Source organism: Anabrus simplex, chromosome 5, assembly GCF_040414725.1.
Source record: "Anabrus simplex isolate iqAnaSimp1 chromosome 5, ASM4041472v1, whole genome shotgun sequence".
In the NCBI taxonomy this organism is placed as follows: Eukaryota; Metazoa; Arthropoda; class Insecta; order Orthoptera; family Tettigoniidae; genus Anabrus; species Anabrus simplex.
Window position 1 is genome coordinate 90,175,437 of NC_090269.1, and position 26,531 is coordinate 90,201,967.

A 26,531-nucleotide genomic window follows, 5' to 3' on the forward strand; every position below is an offset into this window, starting at 1 on the left:
AAAACCATATTCAAGGCTGCCGACAGTGGTGTTCGAACCCACTATCTCCCGAAAGCAAAGTCACAGCTGCACGACCACTTCCTCGGTTCTAAAAGATTAAAGCTATGAATGACCTATATCAAAAGTGGTGTGAACTGGGAATTCGTCCGAGACAGCACTTTTCTTCTGAAAGCTAAATAATGAATGAGTGGAACACCGATTGCCAGCCAGTGCACACTGCACTCTGATTTGTATACATTGTCATCACACATAGTGAGTTCAGTGTTTCACAAGTAGTGTTGCGGGTCATGCCTAAACAATATTATTGTTGCATAATCTTGATATTATAGAGTTTCCCAACAGAAAACTCAAGACAGCTACACTTTTACCCTTACCTACATTTGGGTCACCCCTGATGGTGGTTGTGGTGATTACTATTTTAAGAGGAAGTGCAACTAGGCAACCATCCTCTATATAACACTAATCAGAGAAAAATGGAAGGGATCCGACACTTCGAAAAATGAAGGTATCGGACAAAGAAAGACAAGGACCACGAAGGGCGTGAAAATGAAAGACTCCCTAGCCCTCGGAAACCTAATAGCGTCGGGGTCTGAAAATAACAAGAGCTGACCAAGGGAGGCCGGATAGGATAGGTGAAAGTGAGGAGACTGGCACAAGTAAGTGGAAGCCATGCCAGGACTCAGATAACGGCCCCGTGGTCGCTAACCCACGCTCCAAAGTTCAGAGCCCTTTCAGTTGCCTCTTACGACAGGCAAGGGATACCATGGGTGTTATTCTACCACCCCCCACCCACAGGGTGAGGTCACCCATGACCCATAAAGTTAATCGGATTATAACGGGTAATCGATTACAGTAAAAATACTTTTCCCGAATCAGATAACAACTATGACGTATGCAATTTACAATCTCATTGCCATAAATAGTCTGGAATATTTCTGAACGAGAGATATAAAGCACAAATTCTTTAAATCCATTAAAGTCAAAATTTCCTGATTTTCAAACATTTTTGTCTCAACCAAGTAGAAGTCGGATATTAAACATTGCCTTATTATTCAGTAAGCCGCACTTTTAACATGTAATTGTAACAACAGAACACACATTAAATTCCAACTAGTAACCCAAATATTTATTTTTCCGTATTGGTCCTCAAAGAGTTAAGTCACGTAGAGATTTAGTAACACCCCCTCGAGAAGCTTATTTCAATTCGCCCGCGAAGCGATCTGATTCGCTAACATCAGCAGATGGTAAAATAACAACGGTACGAGATACCGATTTTTTTGAAATGTTAATGCTTGTATACCGGGCTCACGCTTGTTTCCGACCGTCCTGTATGTGGCTACAGAAATGGAAGCCTCTTTTCCAGACACCTTTACCACTCTGTCAGACAGCCTCCATGTATCATATGTACACTATGTTCTAGCTTTTAATTCAATACTCTGATTGCAGAATGCTGGGCAAAGTCTTTACGTTTGTTGTGCTGATGACCATTCTCTGGACGGGTACAGAAGCTGATGTCCCGGCTGCTGAATTGTACAATTCTCTTCCCCAAGAAGGTGAGTATTCTCTCTCATCAATATACAGAGTGGACAAAAAGTAGCCTTACAGTTGGTTCACTATTGGCTTCACGTTTCTTATCTGATTTTTCAAAACAATAATTCCAAACCTGTACTCTACATCCTTTATATAAAGTTTTAGCATTAGTAGTAAGCTAATTCCTTAAATGACGGTTTATGTTTTGATTGTTTTTCTTATTTTTCCCGGTAATTATCAGTGATGAAAAGGAATTCCAATCTAGAGCAAAGAAAATGGGTACTCAAGCAGTATTTTTGAAGTGTGAAAACGCGGAACAGATGCGGATAGTATGGCAAGGAGCTTTCAACGCTCCCCTACTACCACGCAGGGCAATTTATCACTTAGGAAGTAAACTTAAAACCACAGGTTAGGTGGTTAACTTATCGAAATCTGTCATCCTAAGAAATCGATGACCGAGAAAATCAGATGAAAGTGGCTCCAACATTTGTTAACAGTCCAGGAAGTCTACACGACGGACTTCTATCGAACTATTCGTACAAAGAATGTCCTTGTGACGGCTAACGCGTATATTCAAATTAAAACAATACCGCTCATGGCAGTGCTCTGTCTTTTGGAGGACGACCCCGATCACTAATTGCAGTTCTGCGATCTCCTGCGTGACTATATCGGTTTGGAGCCAGGTTTGTATCGAAATATGTGCCTTAGTGTTATGAACAGCTTCGAAAAATGTTGCAAGGTTGGAGGAGGTCAATTTGAGTACTTACAAGATTAAAATGTATTAAGTGTTTTAAAAATGTTCTGTACAGTAAATACGCGCTAAGTGTAAGGCTACTTTTGGCCCACCCAGAATATTAAATGGTCTACTAGGAAGAGAAATCATGTATGTTTAAGAATTCAGTGGTATTAACCCTCTTTTATTCAAATAACTTTCTTGCATTTTCAGCATTACCTACACTAATATAAGCTTTTAAATGAAGTAGCTTTAGGCTCATTGCCCTAAATCGGCAGATACTATTGAAATATCATTTTTGACCTAACCCTCAAAGAATAAATATTACATCCAGGTGAATTGGAGACCTGTCAGTAGGCCCAAAGTTCCAAATTGATGAACAGCAAATTATTGATAAGAAATTGTCCCTGAAAAACAACTTAAGAGATTTATTTTTGAGAAATAAATCAAAGAAACAAATGAGAACTTTTCATCGATTTTAACAATAGATTGATGATAGGCAAGTTAAAATTACAACCCTGAAAAATAAACAAAAAACATAAAATATGCCAAGCCCTTCAGACAGTTCATGTGTGCTTTGTTATATTTATTATGCACAGATATGCGAATAATATTATTTTACGTATTTTACTTTCCTTTTAGAACTCTTGCCTTACAGCCAATCTCAATCTCACTGTATGAGTCTTTCAGATGGACATATGCTAATTTTGATGAGTCTTAGCAGACAACTTTAGGAATATTCAATGTTCTTGTATTGACAATCTTATCAGCCACAGTTTCAGTATTAAAGAAATTTGTACCACTCATGGAAATTACTTTGAACTGGCTTCTTCCTTTATTTCGTGGAGATCACTGGTAACACATTACGCTTTGTAACTACTTTCCTTCTCCACTGTATACCAGATCAAAATCAGAATTACAAAGAAAGAAACTATGGGCCGACTGCAGAAACGATGATTAGTTTAAGCATTACACAACGTCCACCTAAACAACGTCTAAGTTACACACGATGTTCCATTGCATAAACAATGTTCAGCCGGTGTTTAGCTAGACGTCGTTTGAAGTTTCTATATTGGTTCGAAAATGGAAATATAAATCTCTTCACCAAGCTCGATAGCTGCAGTCGCTTAAGTGCGGTCAGTATCCAGCATTCGGGTGATAGTGTGTTCGAACCCCACTGTCGGCAGCCCTGAAGATGGTTTTCCGTGGTTTCCCATTTTCACGCCAGGCTGTAACTTAATTAAGGCCACGGCCGCTTCCTTCTCACTCCGATCCCTTTTCCGTCCCATCGTCGCCATAAGACCTATCTGTGTCGGTGCGACGTAAAGCAAGTTGTAAATACACTGACTGACAGAGCAAATGCAACACCAAGGAGGAGTGGTTCGAAAGGGATGAAAGTTGGGGAAAAAACAGAGTCGGCACGGAAGAATAATTGATGTTTATTTCAAACCGATATGCAGGTTACACAATGCGCACGGCATCGACTCAGTAGGATGTAGGACCACCGCGAGCGGCGATGCACGCAGAAACACGTCGAGGTACAGAGTCAATAAGAGTGCGGATGGTGTCCTGGGGGATGGTTCTCCATTCTCTGTCAACCATTTGCCACAGTTGGTCGTCCGTACGAGGCTGGGGCAGAGTTTGCAAACGGCGTCCAATGAGATCCCCACACGTGTTCGATTGGTGAGAGATCCGGAGAGTACGCTGGCCACGGAAGCATCTGTACACCTCGTAGAGCCTGTTGGGAGATGCGAGCAGTGTGTGGGCGGGCATTATCCTGCTGAAACAGAGCATTGGGTAGCCCCTGAAGGTACGGGAGTGCCACCGGCCGCAGCACATGCTGCACGTAGCGGTGGGCATTTAACGTGCCTTGAATACGCACTAGAGGTGACGTGGAATCATACGCAATAGCGCCCCAAACCATGATGCCGCGTTGTCTAGCGGTAGGGCGCTCCACAGTTACTGCCGGATTTGACCTTTCTCCACGCCGACGCCACACTCGTCTGCGGTGACTATCACTGACAGAACAGAAGCGTGACTCATCGGAGAACACGACGTTCCGCCATTCCCTCATCCAAGTCGCTCTAGCCCGGCACCATGCCAGGCGTGCACGTCTATGCTGTGGAGTCAATGGTAGTCTTCTGAGCGGACCCCGGGAGTGCAGGCCTCCTTCAACTAATCGACGGGAAATTGTTCTGGTCGATATTGGAACAGCCAGGGTGTCTTGCACATGCTGAAGAATGGCGGTTGACGTGGCGTGCGGGGCTGCCACCGCTTGGCGGCGGATGCGCCGATCCTCGCGTGCTGACGTCACTCGGGCTGCGCCTGGACCCCTCGCACGTGCCACATGTCCCTGCGCCAACCATCTTCGCCACAGGCGCTGCACCGTGGACACATCCCTATGGGTATCGGCTGCGATTTGACGAAGCGACCAACCTGCCCTTCTCAGCCCGATCACCATACCCCTCGTAAAGTCGTCTGTCTGCTGGAAATGCCTCCGTTGACGGCGGCCTGGCATTCTTAGATATACACGTGTCCTGTGGCACACGACAACACGTTCTACAATGACTGTCGGCTGAGAAATCACGGTACGAAGTGGGCCATTCGCCAACGCCGTGTCCCATTTATCGTTCGCTACGTGCGCAGCACAGCGGCGCATTTCACATCATGAGCATACCTCAGTGACGTCAGTCTACCCTGCAATTGGCATAAAGTTCTGACCACTCCTTCTTGGTGTTGCATTTGCTCTGTCAGTCAGTGTATATGAGGAGCGTATTTCCAAAAGTCCTTTCTCCACATTTTGGGTACATTGATAATGTCCATCTCTTTCTCCGTGGAATGGTGATGACTTTTTTAGGCAGAATGTCCTTTTTATAAGCACAAAACACGGTTAAATGTGAGCTATGTTTCCAAAGAGTCTCTTCTCCACAGCAATATGGCTGACTGGAGTGCATCACAATTATGTTTACAAAATTTCTCTTCTCCTCCATACTGTATAACAAGGACTACCATTATTGTTTCAAAGCTGTCTCTTATCCTCCAATACAACTAGATATAAAGGCAATGCAAAACGAGCATTTTATGCAATTTTTTGCAAAAATGGTGATAATTGTGTAGTGGTAACATTGTTGCATGACTGTGAGATTCAGGAAAACAATTAAGCTACAGGTTATAGTGTAATAATACATTCACGTCCTTGTACTTCGTGTGCGTTTTTTGCCTAGTTATTGTGCCTTTACGCATATCGCTTGGTATATTTAATAAGTTTGGACATACTTTTTTGTCAGGTGTTTACTGTTACATTCGTTTCCATGCAAAATAATGGCAGAAAAACAGTCAAATGAAGATAGTGTGAAAAACAGTGTAGTAGTTCCTGCTCCCTTGAGAAAAGGGAGAAAACGTACTAGGAATGAGGAGGAGTGGAGGAAAAGTGTTAATAAACTAAAACTCTATGCTCAGAAGAGACTACCACAGATGCCGAAGTGTATGCATGTCAGCAGTGTTTTGAAGTGTAAAGAGTTATCTATGCAGGATGTTCAAATGTAAGTTATTTCCAAAACGTCTCTTATCCTTTTTATATTTCCAAAATGTCCCTTCACCAACACATTTGTATTAATATCTAATTAACAGTATCGTATTAAATGTATTCTTTGATTGTGGGGAATTATGGAATGTATAACAATTAGTTAGAAGAATGTTTGAGAGAGTCAAACTCAAAATTACATTTTCTATTCGTTTTTTCTCCGTTCTGTAAACTAAAAGTTGCTGGAGAAAGGACATTGTGGAAATATGCTCCTCATATATATCTTCCATGTAAATCTTCGTGTGTCACATCCAATCAAATTTATCGATGCGCGCGCCAGGCGTTAGTTATCTGTGGTCTTCCTGCACATTACACAAATATGGCTATAGATGAGCATGGCCTTGCCCACATACAAGAATATCGCTTCCGGTGAAATGAAACCTCAAAACATTACAAGAAGAAGAATAAGAAATCATTGTATTGACTTTCCGTCCCACTAATTACTTTTACGGTTTTCGGAGACGCCGAGATGCCGTAATTTAGTCCCACAGAGGTTCTTTTAACGTGCCAGTAAATCTACCGACACGAGGCTGACGTATTTGAGCACCTTCAAATACCACCAACCTGTGGCAGGATCGAACCTGCCAAATTGGGGTCAGAAGGCCAGCGCCTCAACCGTCTAAGCCACTCATACTGGCCCATAACATTATCGAAACTAAAACGACACGCCACCGTATGAGGAAATGTAGCTTTGATTATAATGCTGTTACGGTTAGTTTAATCTCAATAGTACCGGCGAAGGGAAGATGGTTTTTAGTACCGGGAGTGTCCGAGGACAGGTTCGGCTAGCCAGATGCAGGTCTTTTTTATTCGATGCTTGTAGACAACCTGCGCGTCGTGATGAGGATGAAATTGTGATAAAGACGACACATATACCCAGTCCCCTTGCCAGCGAAATTAACCAATTATAGTCAAAATTCCCGACCCTGCCGAGAATCGAACCCGGGACCCCTGTGACCAGCCAACACGCTAACCATTTAGCCATAGGGCATACGAGGGAAGATGAAACTATAGTACTGTGCAACCGAATGAGTTGTACGGGTCATATAGAAGTAGACTGCTTTCTGCAGGTCGCAGGTTCGAAACGCACAATCGGCAGCCCTGAGGATTGTTTTTTCGTAGTTTCCCCATTTTAAACAGGGTAAATACTTGGGTTGTTATAAATTTACGAGACGAGTATCCACTAAAAATAATAACTAATTTATAGTGTCACTATTATCTGTGCTTACTTGGCAGTAATAAAATCCCTCCCGGTTGATGTATGTGACAGCCCTTTGACGAACGGGACAAGTTATTCTGATATGGATGCAGTCGATTTGACCTATCAATCCAGGGAAATTATCCCAAATATAATAAAATACTGTATATTGGTTGCCAGGAATTGTAGTCAAACTGACAGTTACCGGACTGTCCCTTGTTTCAGGATCAAAAAACAAGTCCCTTAAATAATCTCTTGAAAAGCGAAATCGTACTTTAAACTGTACCTCCCCGTGCATTTCAAATGAAATGCTGCGATTTCACAGCAGACGACCCACAGGAGGCCGTCGGACTAACCTTTCTTACCGGAATCGTCTCGCCTCAACGTGATAATATAAATGATATGTTTCATGGTACGTAGCTTCTGGTTATGATTCACTCCTAAAATTTGAGATTAAACAGCGACCATGGCAGTGTATAAATATGGCCTATTTAACATTGGCTTTAGACGTTGTCTAAGTGATAAATAACGTCTTAGCAACACGGTAGCCATGTTTAGACATTGTTTAACCGTAAACATAATCTAAATACCGTTTCTTCAATTAGCCCTATTTCCACTAACAACAAATTCTTGTTTTGTACCTTCAAATAACCCATTTTTATTTTCAGAAAAATGAACACTTCTCAAAAGAAATGAATGGCACATTGCACATTTCATACGTGAAAGCTTGGAGACTTAGAGCCACTCACATCTTTTTAATGATCCTAAAAAACATTTACAGTCTTCTCTGGATCCAGTCCCGATGATATGTTATGCTCCTTACTCCTTTGCAATTTTCTAGTGAAAAATCTAATATTTTTAAAATGTGGTACTTTGCACCAGTATACCGATGTGTGTCCAATTATTCTTAGCCAACATTACTACCAATAGTTGGTTGGGTGAACTGGCTAGCATCAATTCGCAAAGCTTTAACATCAAAATCATGAATGCTGTAATATTTTTACCTTATTATGTCTCAATCGTTTGCATGCACGAAAAGTTGGCGTTAAGAAAGATCAGACTATCTATCACGGGATGTGTTTTGGCAGACTGTGAATCACACATTCGATATCGCTATGCATCTCAAGACCTGAGATAAATTGCACAGTAATAATGCATTTTCAAATCCATGATGATGGTACCATAACGGTTACCTTATGACCCTCAGGTACAAATTTTCATTCCATACCCGGAGACGGTATTGTGGGCTTCCTAGTTGATAATTAATTAACTGGACTTTTCCTGAATCAAAATGCTATGACTTTGCTCATCTTTTTTTTTTCTGAATTAGGCCTATGTCAGCCAATTTGCTGTATACTACCGTATGAGATGTACGGTATCCATAGTGTTGAAATCTCTTACTAATAATTGGAAAAAAGTCACACCACAGTGAACAAGACTTTACGCAGTGAAACTGTAGAACGTGACTTCTAACAGACAACTAACTTTTTCGATGAGAAAATATTAGGCATTGTTGGTTAAGAGAATTTGTCACATTTCACACTGACTCATTGTTGGGATCGATACGTGTCAGTTGTCTACATCTGAGGATAAAGAGAAAGATGGAGATTATTTATAATATCCGTAAAATATTATGAGGTATCATGCATTCAAAAATGTTTATCATATTAACCAATTCCATTTGTAATTTTGAATATTATCCAGCTATTTTGTAATTATGATGCCCAGATTTGTCAAAAGAAAATTATACGGAATATTTCAAAACTAGCGACTTGCCTTGACTTCGCGCTAGTCGACGTCACATGCTAAAACGATCATCGCTCAATGGCCGTAAGAGAGCCTATGTACACACGTGCAAAGGAATGGTGTCCCAATATAAATAATCAGCACTGCCCCACTCCAATACTAAAAAGAGGGCGAGAGAGTAAAGGGGTAGAGTTGAACGCCAGTCCAGTACCGAAAAGGAGGGGCAAGGGATTGAACGAATATAATAGTTGTGAAGCCACAGCGTGTGTATTGCTTTACGACCGCCACGGTGCCCATTTCAGTCACAACAAAGTCTTGTAGCGGGGAGGATAGAATGCTTTGTTTATATCGGCATTATAATCCCTCTCGGGATCATATTTACAATTTACAATTTATTGGTTAGGAATAAATTTTTCACTAAGAAAAGTAAAATTCTTGTTATTCATTCAGTAAAACGTAATATATTTACATACTTTCAGAAGTTTAATGCTTCACATTTCCTGTTCATTGAGACACTGAAGATAGTATTTAAAACATATAACAGACGTCCATTGATAATAGCTAGCCTAGTATAAATAGTGAGTGAGTTTCATCACTAGTGAAAACATATTTACTCTCCAGGTACAACAATACTGTAAACGCAATAAAATGTCCTAACATAAATAACCTCATTTATGTCATTCCCACTAAACATAATTGGATTGTTGATGACTTCATTAGATCATTTAATCGCAAGCACAAACAAGCCACAGCTTATCGGCTCTACTCCCTATTATATTAGGAATCTTAATGTTTCTAAATCATACTCCTGAAAAATAATTGTGAAAATTGTAGTTCATTGCGTACAGTGCAAAATAAATTGAGTACCGGTAAGCTTTTTATTGTATCCGGTCAATATACAAGGCGTATCAGAATAATACTGACAAAAAATCAGGGATGCCCTTCGTGTTATGTTATGTTATGTTATGTTATGTTATGTTATGTTATGTTATGTTATGTTATGTTATGTTATGTTATGTTATGTTATGTTATGTTATGTTATGTTATGTTATGTTATGTTATGTTATGTTATGTTATGTTATGTTATGTTATGTTATGTTATGTTATGTTATGTTATGTTATGTTATGTTATGTTATGTTATGTTATGTTATGTTATGTTATGTTATGTTATGTTATGTTATGTTATGTTATGTTATGTTATGTTATGTTATGTTATGTTATGTTATGTTATGTTATGTTATGTTATGTTATGTTATGTTATGTTATGTTATGTTATGTTATGTTATGTTATGTTATGTTATGTTATGTTATGTTATGTTATGTTATGTTATGTTATGTTATGTTATGTTATGTTATGTTATGTTATGTTATGTTATGTTATGTTATGTTATGTTATGTTATGTTATGTTATGTTATGTTATGTTATGTTATGTTATGTTATGTTATGTTATGTTATGTTATGTTATGTTATGTTATGTTATGTTATGTTATGTTATGTTATGTTATGTTATGTTATGTTATGTTATGTTATGTTATGTTATGTTATGTTATGTTATGTTATGTTATGTTATGTTATGTTATGTTATGTTATGTTATGTTATGTTATGTTATGTTATGTTATGTTATGTTATGTTATGTTATGTTATGTTATGTTATGTTATGTTATGTTATGTTATGTTATGTTATGTTATGTTATGTTATGTTATGTTATGTTATGTTATGTTATGTTATGTTATGTTATGTTATGTTATGTTATGTTATGTTATGTTATGTTATGTTATGTTATGTTATGTTATGTTATGTTATGTTATGTTATGTTATGTTATGTTATGTTATGTTATGTTATGTTATGTTATGTTATGTTATGTTATGTTATGAAATACAGAACGAAGGTCACAACAATGTAGTAGTGACGTTTAGAGTCTCTTCAGGATGTGTGGTGTTTCGCAAACGACCTTAAGAGCTGCCTATATTGTTGGTACAAGTTCATCTCTTTCTACGGGCTTCGCATAGTATTCAGTGTGCGCAGAACAAACTAACAAACGAACAAGAAACTTGTGCACTCACACCTAGTATTACCTCTGTCTCCCACTTCCCACTTCCCCTCCTTTCCTTCCTCCGACGCACAGCAACAGCGACTGGCTCTCTGGCGTAGCAAATATGGCAAGCTCGTCAATTTGAATTGCGCGCCCGGAAGTAACAAAGTACCCTCATTTTCTCGAAAAGAAAACTTTTCTCCGCAAATCCGATTGCGTCATCGTTCTTTACAGTATACGAAGAGCATCCCTCATTTTTGGCGGTATAGTTATGTTACACTCTGCACTAAAGAGAACAGAAATAATTAATTTATTACAACGAAACTTATATTGAAATTTACTTGGATTTCTGTCTACTGGAAATAAAAAATAGCACCAATCCCTTAATACTCAAATAAACTTTCACCGTTCATTGACCTTTACGGCCTGTGACGTAAGCACAACATTGCTACTGCTGAAGCCCAGAGACTGATCTCAAGCCCGCTCGCCCACCCAGTTATATGTTCTGCGCCCGTAGGACGCAATGCCCAGCGTGAGCAAGCACCTCTGCACTACACGGAACATAAAATCCAGACCAGAGCTGCATATCGTTAAAGATCGATCTCCACTCGTCGGAGACCCTTGCAGTCGATCTCTCTTTCACGTTTTCAGTCTGGCATCATTTTCTCTGATCAGTTCTTGAGCGAGCAACGGTGAAGTGTGTCCGGATTTTAGTAAACATTATGTAATTCTGCCGATGTCTTTTTAAATTGGAAGTGATCATTGACTTGAATGCTATGTGCCCAGGTCTCGTGTTACAGTTAGTGTTTCTGTTTCTTTTCTGTTTCAGAGAAACGGCACTTCCTCGCCTATAACATTGCAATCGTTTTGGAACCAAACGTCAAGAACCAATCATATCACGGAACAAGACCTCTACAGATTCTTGACCAGATCAATGTTCCAAAACCATTACTGAACAAATACGAGGTAAGGCGACTAATGGACTAGGGAAATCCGATCTTTGGTCGGTAAAGATTTTTTATCATCTTTGAACGAGCTGTCCCGTTCTATAATGACAGTGGAAAGAAATAGCCACGGCACTGATTAGATGTATAACTCTTTGGCACGAACATGGGAAGAGCACAGGAACTGCTGAGATAGCGTCAGTGGTATTAATTAAATGGAGCTGGAACCTGAAATTCGAAAGTGTCTACATTATTTTATAGATTTTCATTCCTCAAGGAAATGTATATATTTATTATTAATATGGAGGAGGAGTTTAACTTACTCGCTCTTACAGCAAGCAAAATGTTAGTAAATAATTGGGTACCACATTGTTCTCACCTGGCATGCTCAGTCTATTGATAAGAACGGTAATCAGAATGATGGTGATCATTATAGGCCAATTAAAATCTGCTCTATGCTTGGAAGAACCTGGTTTCTAGTGAGTGCGTGCTCGAGTGGTATAGATAGAATATTTGGTAGGTGACTCATAGGACATGAAGGAAATAAGATACCGTCCGCGGATCAACAGGCCAGAGAAGGATCAACTCTATGAGAAATACTCTCTTCATGTTTACTCGGTAGCTGGAGTAAAGGCTGAATTAGTGCTGAATGTCTGGTTGGGTAGGTGGATGAACCATCATGGCAAATGACGGCTCTGACCTACAGCACCAGTAGGACGAAGTCTTGGGGTCAGATGGCAGCTGGCCAAAAAAAATCAGGGGACTATAAGTGGCCTAATAGTGCAAGGTAAAGGACTGACAACCCAGCATCGGATACTGGTAGCCTTCATAAATTCTTATTGCAAAGCTGAGAAAAAGGTCAAACGAAAGTCAGAAAGAGTTCAGTGGTTTAAGGAATCGACGCCAGAAGGAAACTTCTTCTACGAAATTCATCATCATCATCATCATCGTCGTCGTCGTCGTCATCATCATCATCAATTATTATTATTATCATTAGTCGTTCTGCTCATTTAATTTATCATTTCTGTGTTGCAACCTTCACGAGACGTCTTCATCCAGAGCGGTCTTCAGCTCTTCTTAATACAGTCTGAAGATGTAGGTCATGTAGGTCAGTGATCTTCTTCACTTGATCTAACCATCTACTTGCTGTTCATCTTCATAGTCTACTGCTTTCCACTTTGCCTTGGAAAATGGTCTTTTCAAAACTGTGCCCTTGTCTTCTAAAAGTATGGCCATGTAACTGGAGGTAACACTGAACTACAAGGGAAAACAGACGTTTCTTGACATTTAGTTCGTCTATAATGAATATACGTAGCATCTCAACACCACATCTCAAAGTTATCGATTCCATTTTTGTTAGCTTTCACGGTCCAAGTCTCACAGACATACAAAAAGATGGAGAGCACTAGTGATTCAACTAAACGCATCGCTTTTGATCCGGTTCTGCCAATTCTTAGTGTGTTTAACCATTGCAGCTCGACCTAGCAAAATACTTATTTTTATCTCTTATTTACAGTTTCCCGTGTCACTGATGACTGACTCCAGTTATACGAACTCCCTAACTGCCTCCAAATCCGTTTGTTTTGTACTGTAAGTTGGAGTTGACCTTGCCTTATTGTTTGGTCTTTTTCATCTTTTTCATGTTTATCTCTAGGCCAAAATCTCTACACTCTTGCAATCAGGTCAGTAAGTTCCTCTTCACTTCCACGATTAAGGAAGTGCCATCTGCAAAGCGCAAGTTGCTGATTTTTCTGCCCCCAATCGAGATTCTACCAGTCCAGCATTCGAGAGCTCTTTTGATGACATACTCTGCATAGCTGCTGTAGATTTGAGATTATAGTATACAACCTTGCCTTGCTCCATTTGTAACATTCAAAAAGTCTGAGATATCACCATCCACCTGTATGGCTGCAGCATGGTTCTTAGACATTTCAATAATGATGTTAAGTGCAATGGAACACCAAATTCTTTGACTACCTGCCACAACTTGTTCCACATAATACAATCAAAGGCTTCTTTGTAGTGAAGGAAACAAATAAAGGCAGGGACACAAAATTCGCGACATTTCCCAATTATCTGCCTCATTGCTTTGTTCTTATCAGCAATAAGTTTGCCATCTTCATCTTCAATCACTTATGTGCGTGGTTTGAACTCACGGATAATGCTGTTTAATTTGTTTAAAAGGCCATTATGGATGGTGAGATCAACACAATTTGTTAACTTCATTAATAAGTGTTAACTAATAATTTAGGCCTACCATAATGAAACTGAACGCCCACCCGCGCTGGTACAGCTTACCGGTGTGTTCAGCAAGGGACTGCGGGCAATCTGTTCCCACGATGTTCCCTGCATGGTATGCGTTCCCTGTACTTACTTCCTTTGTGAATGAACGAACCGGGAGTGTTGTCAAGATTTGAGATTTAGACTTATTTGACTTATAGAGCAGTCATTGTAGACTTACTCTGCAGATTTTTAATGGTATATTTATGTGTAATTTCATTGTATTTTCAGTGCTGCTGTCAGGGGCGTGCGGTGAACACGTACTTGTTTTCTATTTGCTTTACGTCCCACTGACACAGATAGGTCTTATGGCGATGGGACAGAAAAGTCCTAGGAGTGGGAAGGAAGCGGCCGTAGCCTTCATTAAGGTACAGCCCCAGCATTTGCATGGTGTGAAAGTGGGGAAACCACGGAAAACCAACTTCAGGGCTGCCGACAGTGGGGTATAAACCCACTATCTCCCGGTATAGGAGGTTTTGTTGTTCGCAAAACATTCCTGTAAACCAAGGATGACAGCTGCTTGATTCTTCTGACAAGACGAAAGTGGTCATCAGGGTCAATGGACTTACAGGTAATAGAGGAGATGAAAACAGCAGGCTGCGGTATCCATCTGATTTGCTGTCGGGGGTTTTGAAAGTTATCCATTATTGTGTACTGAAATCACAACTACGTATGCATAGTAAAAATACCTGGTGCGTCTATGTGTGTCTATTCAATGCATGTGTTATAGAATTCTCTTCATTTCAGTTGTCCTGAAATCGGACATTAACAGTTATTGAGTGAAGTTATTTGCGAGTGTGCTATTCCTGTATTCTTAAATAACACAGACACATCAACAACAGAGATATTTGAAAGATAGAAATATTTCAATGCGAGAACGCTTACCCTTTAAACTGAAAGATATTGTGTAAGTAGCTCCAAAATAGAGAGGTACGTGAAATTATTTCTTTCCTGTAGTATTTACTACCGTTAACATTATATTGTTCAGATTTACCCGCTTCGGACGGTAACGCTCTTTACTGAATTTCTTTATTAAGATATAAAGTGTGATTTAAATATGTTTATCGAGTGACTGGCAATATATTTCAACAGAAATATATTAAAAAATACTTTACGTGTGCTGTAATGAATAATCGTGTTTCAGCGTCTGGCTCCATGGCTAACTGGTTAGCGTGCAAGCCTTTGGTCACAGGGGTTCCGGGTTCGGTTCCCGGCAGGGTCGGGAATTTTAACCATCATTGGTTAATTTCCTTGGCACGGAGGCTGGGTGTATGTGTTGTCTTCATCATCATTTCATCCTCATCACGACGCGCAGGTCGCCTATGGGAGTCAAATCAAAAGACCTGCACCTGGCGAGCCGACCCCGTCCTGGGACCTCCCGGCACTAAAAGCCATACGCCATTTCATTTCATTTCATCGTGTTTCAATGCCAGCTAACCGGTGTTCGGCGGTAAAAATGGGAACTAGGTACATATTACCCATATCGCTGTATTGGGAAGACGCATTAGCGCAGTCATAGTAGAGGGCGATGGCTGTACGCGACTAACTTAGTCACTACTCACAGCTACACTGAATGCATATCATCGACTTGACTTTCGTTGATCGTCACATCTTACAAAATTACAAGTTCCGATTAAATGGATTAATACTGAGGACTTACCCACCACTTCTGATTGACTCACAAATATATTCTATACCTATTGTGGACCAAACCACCTCCGGTTGACTCGCTGAGTAATAATAACTAACAATTCTCAGTAATGCCGAGCGGAGCCCAGTATACCGACGATTTTAGCCCTTTGACCTCTAAAAGTGCTGTTTCATAACTTTTCCGAACAAAGACTGCATTGATGTGGGTAGTTAGCTACTATTCCTGTTCACCCGTACACGCATGCACAGAAATGGTGTCCCGATATAAACAAAGCACGGTGTTCTCTCACCTCCTCACTTAACGCATTGCTGCAGGTAGACAGCCCGCTACAAGACTGTTGTGATTAAAATGGGCACAATGGTGGATGTACAGCAATACACACAATGTGTCTTCAGCACCACCAGTTCACTTCCTTCCCCTCCTTTTCAGTATTGGAGTGAGCTTCAACACTACCGTTTCCCTCCCTCCCCTTCTTTTGAGTACTAGAGTGGCCTTCAATACTACCCCTTCACTCCCTTTCTTTTTATTACTGGAGTGAGGCAGTGTTGATTGTTTATGTCGGAGCACAATTTCTGTGCATGCGTGTACTCATTTTAGTGTTCTTTTCTTGCGTCACCTAGGAAAGACTCGATGAAGTGATTCCGTACGAGAAATACCACGCCCTAGGTTGTGTGCAGAGTTCATGGTTAAAGCTGGCTACCTGGATACGTCCAGCGCTAGGCAACTTCCCGGTGCCAAAATATATCTGTATGCAACTAATTCGCAATGCCCTAACCCCTCGCTATACTTTAACATTATAATGGTTGTCTCATTCTAGCTATATTCACAAGATATGTATAATTATATTCAATTAACTTGGCCTTACACAATTCGACACTTTACAATTACATACTTAATATATTATACACTACTGAAAGTTTCCCGCGGGCTCCACTGGCAATGTATCACGTTGTTCATTAATATCGCCGCGGATGTACTTGCAAAGTTTCGAGGTTATGAAATGATACGCATGAACTGTAGAGGAATGCAAAACTACGGCACATGCTATTGAAACAAGTGCAGTAATCCAGTCTACGAATAATACGAAGAGTTACGTGGACGAATTGTATCCACGAAATTTCATTGTAATTTTTGTCCTAAATGGTGGATAATAATTGCTTTCACACAAATCAACAGTAAAATTTGCGGTAAATTAATAAATACCATTACTACTAGAGAGATATAGATACGTAACTAAGGCGACTCTTTCTCTGTAGACACGACCCTCTTCTGTGGCACTCCGCTTCACCATGCCGTCTTTTGTTTCCTCCCTGAGGTCCAGTGCTAGCACCGATGAATGGAAGTGCTAGTCTGTGAATTCTTAACATCTTTGTCCATCATGACTAGCGCGGGCAGTTCAAACGGAGAAATGGAGGTGAAAAGTAAATCGTAACAAAGAAATGATTTTTGTTGAAAGAAAAATAGCATGATCCCTGGACCAATAATTATATTAATTAATCAGTTATGGGCACAAGTCAACAACTCGCCCCACCAAGTAACATGAAACAAAGCAAAGGAGTTCAAAGAAGAAAGTGAGCAAAGACTTAACACACAAAAGTGTTACGTGAACAAAAGGCATACTGAAGTGCAGTGATGTAGTAGAATTCATAGTCGTAATGTAGCAAAGTATGTATACATATATTTCTCTAGTAATAATGGTATGTATTAATTAATCTATAATTTTAATCTTAATTTGCAAGAAAGCCATTATTATCTTCCATTTACGACAACAATTATATATGAAATTTGATGGATACGATGCGTTCACTTGCCAAATACGAAGTCTGTATGGATTGGAATAAATAGAGTCAGGAAAATATGTCTGAAAGCAATCACTCAACCCACCCCTGTGGGTGGGGGCGGTAGAATAACACCCACGGTATCCCCTGCCTGTCATAAGAGGCGACTAAATGGGGCCCCAGGGGCTCTGAACTTTGGAACGTGGATTGGCGACCACGGGGCCCATAGCTGAGTCCTGGTATTGCTTCCACTTGCTTGTGCCAGGCTCCTCACTTTCTATATCCTATCCGACCTCCCTTGGTCAACTCTTGTTCTTTTCAGACCCCGACGATATTACGTATGGAGACCTAGGGAGTCCTTCATTTTCACGCCCTTCGTGGTCCTTATCTTCCTTTGGCCGATACCTTCACTTTTCGAAGTGTCGGATGCCTTCCATTTTTTCCCTCTGATTAGTGTTATATAGAGGATGGTTGCCTCGTTGTACTTCCTCTTAAAACAATAATCACCACCACCACCTAACGGCAATCACTCAATACTCATACCAGACAATAAATTGCTATGTTGTATCACAGAGCAAAATACGCCATCATTGTTATCATTTGATACTCTTTTATGGAATTGAGATTAATTTTCCGGAGAATACATCGCTAAATTGTATCATAGGAATTCCTTGGTATTTTAAGTTCAATGTTGAATAGAGCAAAATCCACCACCTGTAAGCAATCATTTGATAGGTTACTCATTTATGAAACTGAGGTTAATTTTGCAAAGAATAAATCGTTAGATTGTATCATAGACATTCCTTACTATTTTAAGTCCATGCTATTCATCTGTCCAGTTTATCCGTCAAGAGTTTTCGTGTCAAAAATGGCGTCCACACATAAAACTTTCTACCCGCTTATCACATATTATGACAAAATATATGAAATCTTTGACGATATAAATACCTCAACGAACCGTCTGACTCATTTATGGGATTACCGAGCTCGAAAGCTGTAGTCGCTTAAGTGCGGCCAGTATCCAGTAATCGGGAGATAGTGGGTTCGAGCCCCACTGTCGGTAGCCCTGAAGATGGTTTTCCGTGGTTTCCCATTTTTCACACCAGGCAAATGCCGGGACTGTGCCTTAACTAAGGCCACGGCCGCTTCCTTCCACTTCCTAGGCCTTTCCTATCCCATCGTCGCCATAAGACATATCTGTGTCGGTGCGACGTAAAGCAAATAGCATTTATGTGCCACAGAGCTAAATACGGGGAAGTACATTCGAAGAGTTTAGTCCTGAACCTCTGAATGAGGTTTGACCATTTTTCTTGCTATTATAAGTTTCGTGCTTTTCGTGTGTACAGTTCATTAGTCTTCGCTGTTCTAAATTCCATGATTTTCGTGTGTTTAGTCTATACCTCTAAAGCTTTGGTATCAAAAATGGCATTAACACATACAAATAACCTTCTACCCGTATATCACACTAGCTGCAATACCCATCGTTGACGAGCACGTAGGTATTTCAAAATTAAATTTTAGACCCTTTCTCCTAAACTAAAATTTTATCCAGCGTGAGTAAAGTTATTTATGACCTAGACTGCAATGCTCTTTTCCCCGAATTTTCATACCGATTTTCATTCAATTCTGTTCGCCCACTTTCTCCTGCCTCGGCGTTGATACGGACTTAATAACAATAAACGAAGTTTATGAGCATTTGTTATTATAGCCGGTATAGTAAAAAATTATAAGTTATAAATGATCGAAAATTTAATTCTATTTAACTTTAGTTATGTAGTATTTATCGATAGGACCACGAATAGCATTGATTTTTGAGAACTGAATTTTAGGCTTTCCCTTTAAACTATCATTTCGCACTGTACGATTAAAACTATTTACAGCCTAGATTGTAGTGTCTTATTCCCCGACTTTACATACCGATTTTCATTCAGTTCCCTTCAGCCATTTTCTCGTAATGCCCGTACATACATGCAGACAGAGACGACGGGAAATTAAAAAGTACATTTCCTTGTTACAGTGGACACGACCAATACAGAAATGCCATTTTTCAGTTCTGAGCAATGTACAGACAAAACTCTTATGTTTATATATATATATATATATATATATATATGTATAGATACAATGATCAATTTTCTTTTGTTAAATCTATGACGATATAACTACCTCTACGACCCGTCCGAGTGCTTCCATGAGACTTGGTGAAAATTTTGGTACTGATCAGTAAAGATGTGTAGATTTGTATAATAAACAAACAAACAAACTTACTTTTGATTTTATGTACATTTCCGTTTCATTTATTTAGGAACAACCTCCTGTATTTAAAGGGTGCCATTAAAAAGAAGGTAAAACATCAAATTTGTCGATACAATTCTATTAATTGAAAAACTCTAAATTATGCAGAAACAGTATAATTAGTGCAGCATTTCAGTGCTGTAGAGGTAGTGTTTCAGGATCTTGATTGAGCCTCGGAGGAGGAGAGTCACAATTATGGGGATAACCTTCATTGGAAGTTGGAAGCGGTTCCACGTGGAGACGAAGTGACAAGATACGGTGCCACGAGCTCAGACCACTATCCTTATTATTTAATTTTCCTGAAGGTGGTATTTAGATTTGTAGTAAGTAGATATTAACTCGTGATTAGTTTTATAAATTAAGGGGATGTAACATGGCACATGCCACAAAGCCTATGTATTGAAGAAAAATGAATTCAATGTAATTAACCATAATACCTTTGTTCTTCTAAACAATTCATAGCCTACTACAAATTCTCCATGTGCTTCGCCTTCAAATTACACGAAATTATGACAAATAATACCAAAGATTACATAACAAGTTAAACGAATAAATCCCAACAAATCTAACATGTTTTACATAACCTTATTTCTTTTGAATATGCTCCTTTCCATAGAGTTGATGATTTTTATTATGGTAATAGATAGAATTATGTAGTATATGCAACTTTTGCGATATGAATTTATTTATTCGTGCATAAAACTCTCCAATCATGCAAAGAAAGGCACCCTTTACGCACAAGTTGTATAAATATCGATTTCATCAGCCAGAGAATGAACATACACAATTGTACAAAAATATGCACTAATAGGGGAGAGAGTTGATTTCATCTCTTAAATACTTTTTCCACAAAATAATTTTTATTTCGACCTCCTACAACATACCTAACATTCAATAAAATTAGCTCCCAGACAATATGATACATTACAAATCTACAATAAATCCAAATTAATGAAAAAAGTCTCTTCATGGAAAGAAATTTATATTTTGCGGTAATTTCTTTGCTCCATAGGGCATGGAACTTCCTGAGGACGTACCGACCACCTTATACAATTGGATACAGAGAAAAGGAAACTTCACCAAGAAACAAATGTTTCGCTTGTTGAGGAGTGGCTGGATATGCAGGCCCTGTGTTTATCTGGACAATCCTGGAAGTAACTGCTGCTTCTAGTGCAAGCATTAAGGAGGATTCGTCGTATATTCTCAGCGAAGGAAGAAAGAACTGTTATACAACATAAAACTACAGACAGCGCCAGGTCAACGAAGAATAGCTGTAGGACGAGGCCGTACCCAGGGAGGAGGTTAGGGTGGTTCAAACCCCCTCCGAAATAAAAGGGAACTTGACAAATTTAAACAGCATGTGCGGATTTTGAAATAATCTACAATAAATTTGAAATATTAATAAAGCAAGCACTTTCAAAATAAACATGTGAATTTAACCTAGAAAATCTGTGCCGCCTTTAAATGTTTCCCTATGAAAATAGTTAACAACTTTACTGAAAACATAAATGAAAACATTAATTTCGGTGATATATACGGATTGTTTTTTAATGAATTTTACCCCATAAAAATCGATTTTAATAAACATATAGAAATATGTTCATGTTATCGAGGCACTAGAAGATTTTTTTTTTAATGAATCGAACCTCTAAATATTTTTTAGTACTTACAGTGACACTTATTGTTGCCTCCATTCTTAAACAAATCTTGGTGTCGCACTGCACGCACGTGTTAAAGCGTGTTCTGCCCACCAGACTGCTTTGAATTTACCTCTCTACATTATCCGTTGAGTTGTAAAACGTGCTGCTCTAAAACTCAAACTCTTCTTTCTGTAAAATCTATTTGAACATAAAAATATATTTTACTATAGTTTTCCTTCGGACCCCGAATCCAAAAAAATCCTAACCCCCTCCGAAAAAATCCTTCGTACAGCCTTGTTGTAGAATATGTATTAAAATGTAAGAATAATCATTGTATCCATAAAGTATTGTAAATAAACCTTTTTTCATATGTACATTCAATCGCACATACATTGAATTTCTTTCAAAATCATCTTTTTTCTAAAAAAAATAACGATGAACATATTTTGCAGGTAGTAGGATTCTTCGGCCACCTTCTATCCATACTTTGCGAGTGTCCTTGCGGTCTGAGAAGGTATAAAATTAAGTTTTGTTTTGTTTTTCTTTGCCAGCTAATGTTTGCGCAGTAGAATCCGCACACTTTATCTTGGTGCATTTACACCCTAGTGCTGATCGGTCGACCTCGGCGATCTTCGAGATTCGTACTGGCAACCTTTGAAACACAAACTATGAATCGCTTAAGCATCGTTGTGCGACATCTGGCGTACACTTTACGTACTAGTACTGTTATTGTTTACACAACAAAGCCAAAGTATAGAATTCATGCTAGGAACAAGATTCGCATCGAGAAATGTTTTATAATGTTATATAATGTGTATGTGACATAGTTGTTGGCTTAAGATGATAACGGTTTAGAAATTTCATATCGATCGATCATAATCTCGATTCAATTCAGATTTCATTTTCATTCAGTTGGCAGCACCAGGCAGCACTATCGATACCGGGACAGCTCCCTCCTTACTCCTCACCACCGTACACAAATGCACCAAGATAAAGTGTGCGGATAATACATATCTCTGGAAAATTATAGGAGTTTGTAAGAACGGTATGGCTGCCTAAAATAACGTTGTAAGTCACCTTTTAACAATCACTGTTCCTGCTGAAAAACTATCCTATTATATGCCTTGCTTCGTGTATTGCTATGTTCATGCAAATACTGTATATACACTACCTTGAAGCCTGTAATGTTTTCATTGTATTCTCTTATTTAGTAATATCCACCATTTCAAATATGAAATAAATATGGTTTAAGCATCTTGAAAAGTTACTTACAACATTATTCTAGACAGCCCATCACTTTTCTAGGCACCTCACCAAAGTGTAAAGTAGGAATATCATGTACTTATTGTGATTTCAAATCCGGCGGAGATAGTCAAAGTTTTGAAGGGTGGAAAAACTCAGATGGTCAGCGCTACTGCCGTCTGACCCACCTAGACCGGTTCGCCCGGCAGAGAACCGTTTATCTGCCATCTGGTAGAGTCTACATGCAGGTAGCTCAGATGGTGTCAAATTCAAATGTCTAAACACGATAGCTAAAGCCATTATTAATATTATTATTGTTCGTTCGTAATCTGTTTTCCCTCCAGGGTTGATTTTTCCCTCGGACTCAGCGAGGGATCCCACCTCTACCACCTCAAGGGCAGTGTCCTGGAGCTTCATACTCTGGGTCTGGGGATACAACTGGGGAGGATAACCAGTACCTCGCCCAGGCGGCCTCACCTGCTATACTGAACAAGGGCCTTGTGGGGGGATGGGGAGTTTGGAAGGGATAGACAAGGAAGAGGGAAGGAAGCGGCCGTGGCCTTAAATTAGGTACCATCCCGGAATTTGCATTTGCCTGGAGGAGAAGTGGGAAACCACGGAAAACCACTTCCAGGATGGCTGAGAAGGGAATCGAACCCCCCTCTACTCAGTTGACCTCCCGAGGCTGAGTGCACCCCGTCCCAGCCCTTGTACCACTTTCCAAATTTCGTGGCAGAGCCGGGAATCGAACCCGGGCCTCTGGGGGTGGCAGCTAATCACACTAACCACTACACCACAGAGGCGGACATTATTATTATTATTATTATTATTATTATTATTATTATTATTATTATTATTATTATTTGATGACTGATAAATTTTGATTTTGTGCTCTATGTACTGATACATGCATTAATAAATTAATTAAGTAAGTAATTACTTGGGATCCCTGGTATTGCCTGAGATAAATCAAATTCATTTTGTATCTCGCTGGATGATCCAAAATTCATGAGAAGAACGACGATGAAAATACACTGAGGAAACTTCTGTTGTGTTTGTTAAGAAAGAATCCATACCTTCCAGTGTCGACTCTGTTAAGTGTAGCTTAAAATCTTTTCAGTCTGTCGAACACAAGAGTTCAATATAAATATTACACTATAATATACCTGTAAAAAGTACACTATTAGACAAGGAATAGAATTACACACTAATAAACAAAGAATGACATGTTTCTTTTTTTAAAAGAACATCATCAAATTCTACCAAATTTCATTCAATATTTGGAAATGTTTATGTTTATTTTTGTCCAAACAACTAGAAACTTGAAATTTGGAAATAATCTTAAAGAAGTTTTGTTTTGTCTCCACTCGAGTATCTACAGATCTTTGTTTACTTCCATCAACTATGGTGACTTGATCTTCCTCTTTTGCCAATAAAGGAGAAGCTGGTTGGTCATCCTGGCAAGATGCATTCTGTAGATGTATCTATAAAAATGCTAGGTGTCTCTTCCTGACCAAGTCCGTGATTATTATTATTATTATTAAGTAGGGGCTGCCTGGCCGAGGCTGTAAAGGCGTGCTCGGTTCGCCCGGAAGGACGTCGTAAAATTTAAGAAACGAGATTTCCACTTACGGAGGTGCATATGGCCCTGAGGTTCACTCAGCCTACACCAAAAATGAGTACCAGGTTAATTCCTGGGGGCAAAGGCGGCCGGGCGTAGAGCTAACCACTCTACCCCATTACGTGCCGAGGTTAACAATGGTGGAAGCCTTTACCTTCCACTCCTCCAAGGGCCTTCATGGCCTGTACGGAGGTGACTTTGCTTTGCTATTATTATTAAGTAAGACGTGCCTAATTTGTTACTACGAGAAAATTGTCAGAATTCCACTTACGGATATTATTTCCAAGCTTTCACTTAGTTTTTGTATTGGTCAGGAACTTTCAAACACGTATGATTTTTTTCAGGCATATTAAAAGCTTCCTTAGGTATCTTTTACCAATTATTACGGATTTTCTTCATCCTTTCATAGCTGCTGCCAGTTGAATTCTCTCCTACAAGAACGTTCTAAACAGCGTCGAATATGGTTAAATGTATTTTGCAGAAGAAAATTCATTCTTTCAGGTAAGTTAAAAAGATGTTCCTAAATTACAGAATGAGAGCATATTTACTACCTTAGCCAATTTTGTGGCATCACAACTTCTTTGGCAATGTAACCTGCGAGAATAGTGGCAGATTCTGCCATTTTTATGTTTTTAAAGTAATGTTTTCACCTTGCCTGAGTGAAAGCAATATTTAAATAGCATTTATATACTGCAGATTCGGTGCATCGCGTATTGAATATGAAAGTTAAAATCCCTGACCCGACCGCGAATCGAATCCGGGGTGTCTTAGTTCAAAGGCTAGCATACTATCCATTTTGAAGCTGGACTTCTTCATACTGATATACGGTATATGAAATAGAGGACTAACCTTTTGTGTTGTGGTGGCACATATTCCCCTATTATAACCTTACATTTCCTTACTTCCGTAAGATGCTGTCTTCCACACAGGAGGACTATTCCCCTTTCTCTTCCCCTACTTTTGTACATTTTCAAGTGCTTCTTGTTTTTCTGGAAGAAAGGGTCACATATCACTAAACCTGATGCGGGTGCGAAATTTACAATTCACTCGGCCCCCTCGTTCCCTGTATCAAATCCCCAGCTTCCGTGCACCTTTCTCAGTGGCTGTCCTTCCTTATAGACACATGCATGTCTATGCATACCGCCACACATAAATACCCTTTCACCTGCTGGCACACCAGTAAATTTCTGTTCCAAGTCATTCCAGAAGGCATCCTTCTCTTCCTCCTCGCAGCAAACATTGTAGGGCATTGGTACCTTATGATGTTACAGACTTCCCCAAGACACAGCTCCAGACAAATTTCTCGGTCACTTCTTCTACTAACACCGACCGTACAGGTTATAAAATCCATGTACTGAATAATTCATATGCTATTTCTCTCCGCATTGCTTGCTTCGTTGTACAACTTGAATCCACTACCAAGTTTCCATGCTTTATTTCTCCTCCACCTAGTTTCCTGGACACAATATTCCATTCTTCTCATCAGCAAGTCCTACCTCTCGCCCTTTCCCATTCATAGATCCGATCTTCAGGGTACCAATTTTTATTCAAACTTGCTACTTTAACCGATCCCGTCCTTGACTCTATGTACCTCTCACAAAAAGGCAGGCGGGACCACCGATAGTCTCATCTGGGGAACGCCTTAGTAGTTCCCGAGGCCAAATTTAAAAGAACTTGTCATATTTGTTTGTTTTGATCGGTATGCTTTACAGCCGGTTGGCCTTCCTGACGCCAAAACGTTGCATTTTTCTGGGTAACAAAATAGCTCCCCTAGACACCAACTTGTTCATCGACCCACTTACCGTTGGGATTGGTTACCCAGCTGCCCACTGGGTTGCACGACTTAGCCTCATTCAGGTTTGTGTCTGGAGTTGGAGTGAAGAGGCTATGAGAATTCTCTTGTTCTGAATACTTGTGGTGTTGATACTATTGTTCTGCATCATCCATCACACTCCCATTTGTCCTATGGAGTTCTGAAGGCAACCCTTCTCCTGCCATGTGTTATTTTCCAGGGCCCGGTGCAAAACATCAACAGATTTGTCACTTCCGTATTTCCTTATGATAGAAATGGCGTATAGCTTTTAGTGCCGGGAGTGTCCGAGGACAAGTCCGGCTCGCCAGATAGAGGTATTTTGATTTGACTCCCGTAGGCGACCTGCACATCAGGATGAGGATGAAATGATCATAAAGACGACACATACACCCAGCCCCCGTGCCAGCGAAATGAGCCACTGATGGTGGAAATCAAACCCG

General features: G+C 39.7%; 1 protein-coding gene across 1 annotated transcript; it reads left to right on the top strand.

The window, feature by feature from the left end:
• The first annotated feature begins 1,450 nt into the window (after window positions 1–1,450).
• LOC136873770 (uncharacterized) lies at window positions 1,451–21,796 on the top strand. The gene is made up of 3 exons (XM_067146980.2): window positions 1,451–1,553; window positions 11,657–11,793; window positions 20,788–21,796. Exons 1-3 carry the CDS (start codon window positions 1,481–1,483, stop codon window positions 20,944–20,946), a joined length of 369 nt encoding a protein of 122 aa, XP_067003081.2. The 5' UTR covers window positions 1,451–1,480; the 3' UTR covers window positions 20,947–21,796.
• Window positions 21,797–26,531: the final 4,735 nt, after the last annotated feature.

Coding starts and splice junctions, on each gene's coding strand:
- LOC136873770 (XM_067146980.2), top strand. CDS start 1,481: ATGACCATTCTCTGGACGGGTACAGAAGCTGATGTCCCGGCTGCTGAA. Junction 1,554..11,656: donor CAATTCTCTTCCCCAAGAAG/GTGAGTATTCTC, acceptor TTTCTGTTTCAG/AGAAACGGCACTTCCTCGCC. Junction 11,794..20,787: donor CATTACTGAACAAATACGAG/GTAAGGCGACTA, acceptor TTTGCTCCATAG/GGCATGGAACTTCCTGAGGA.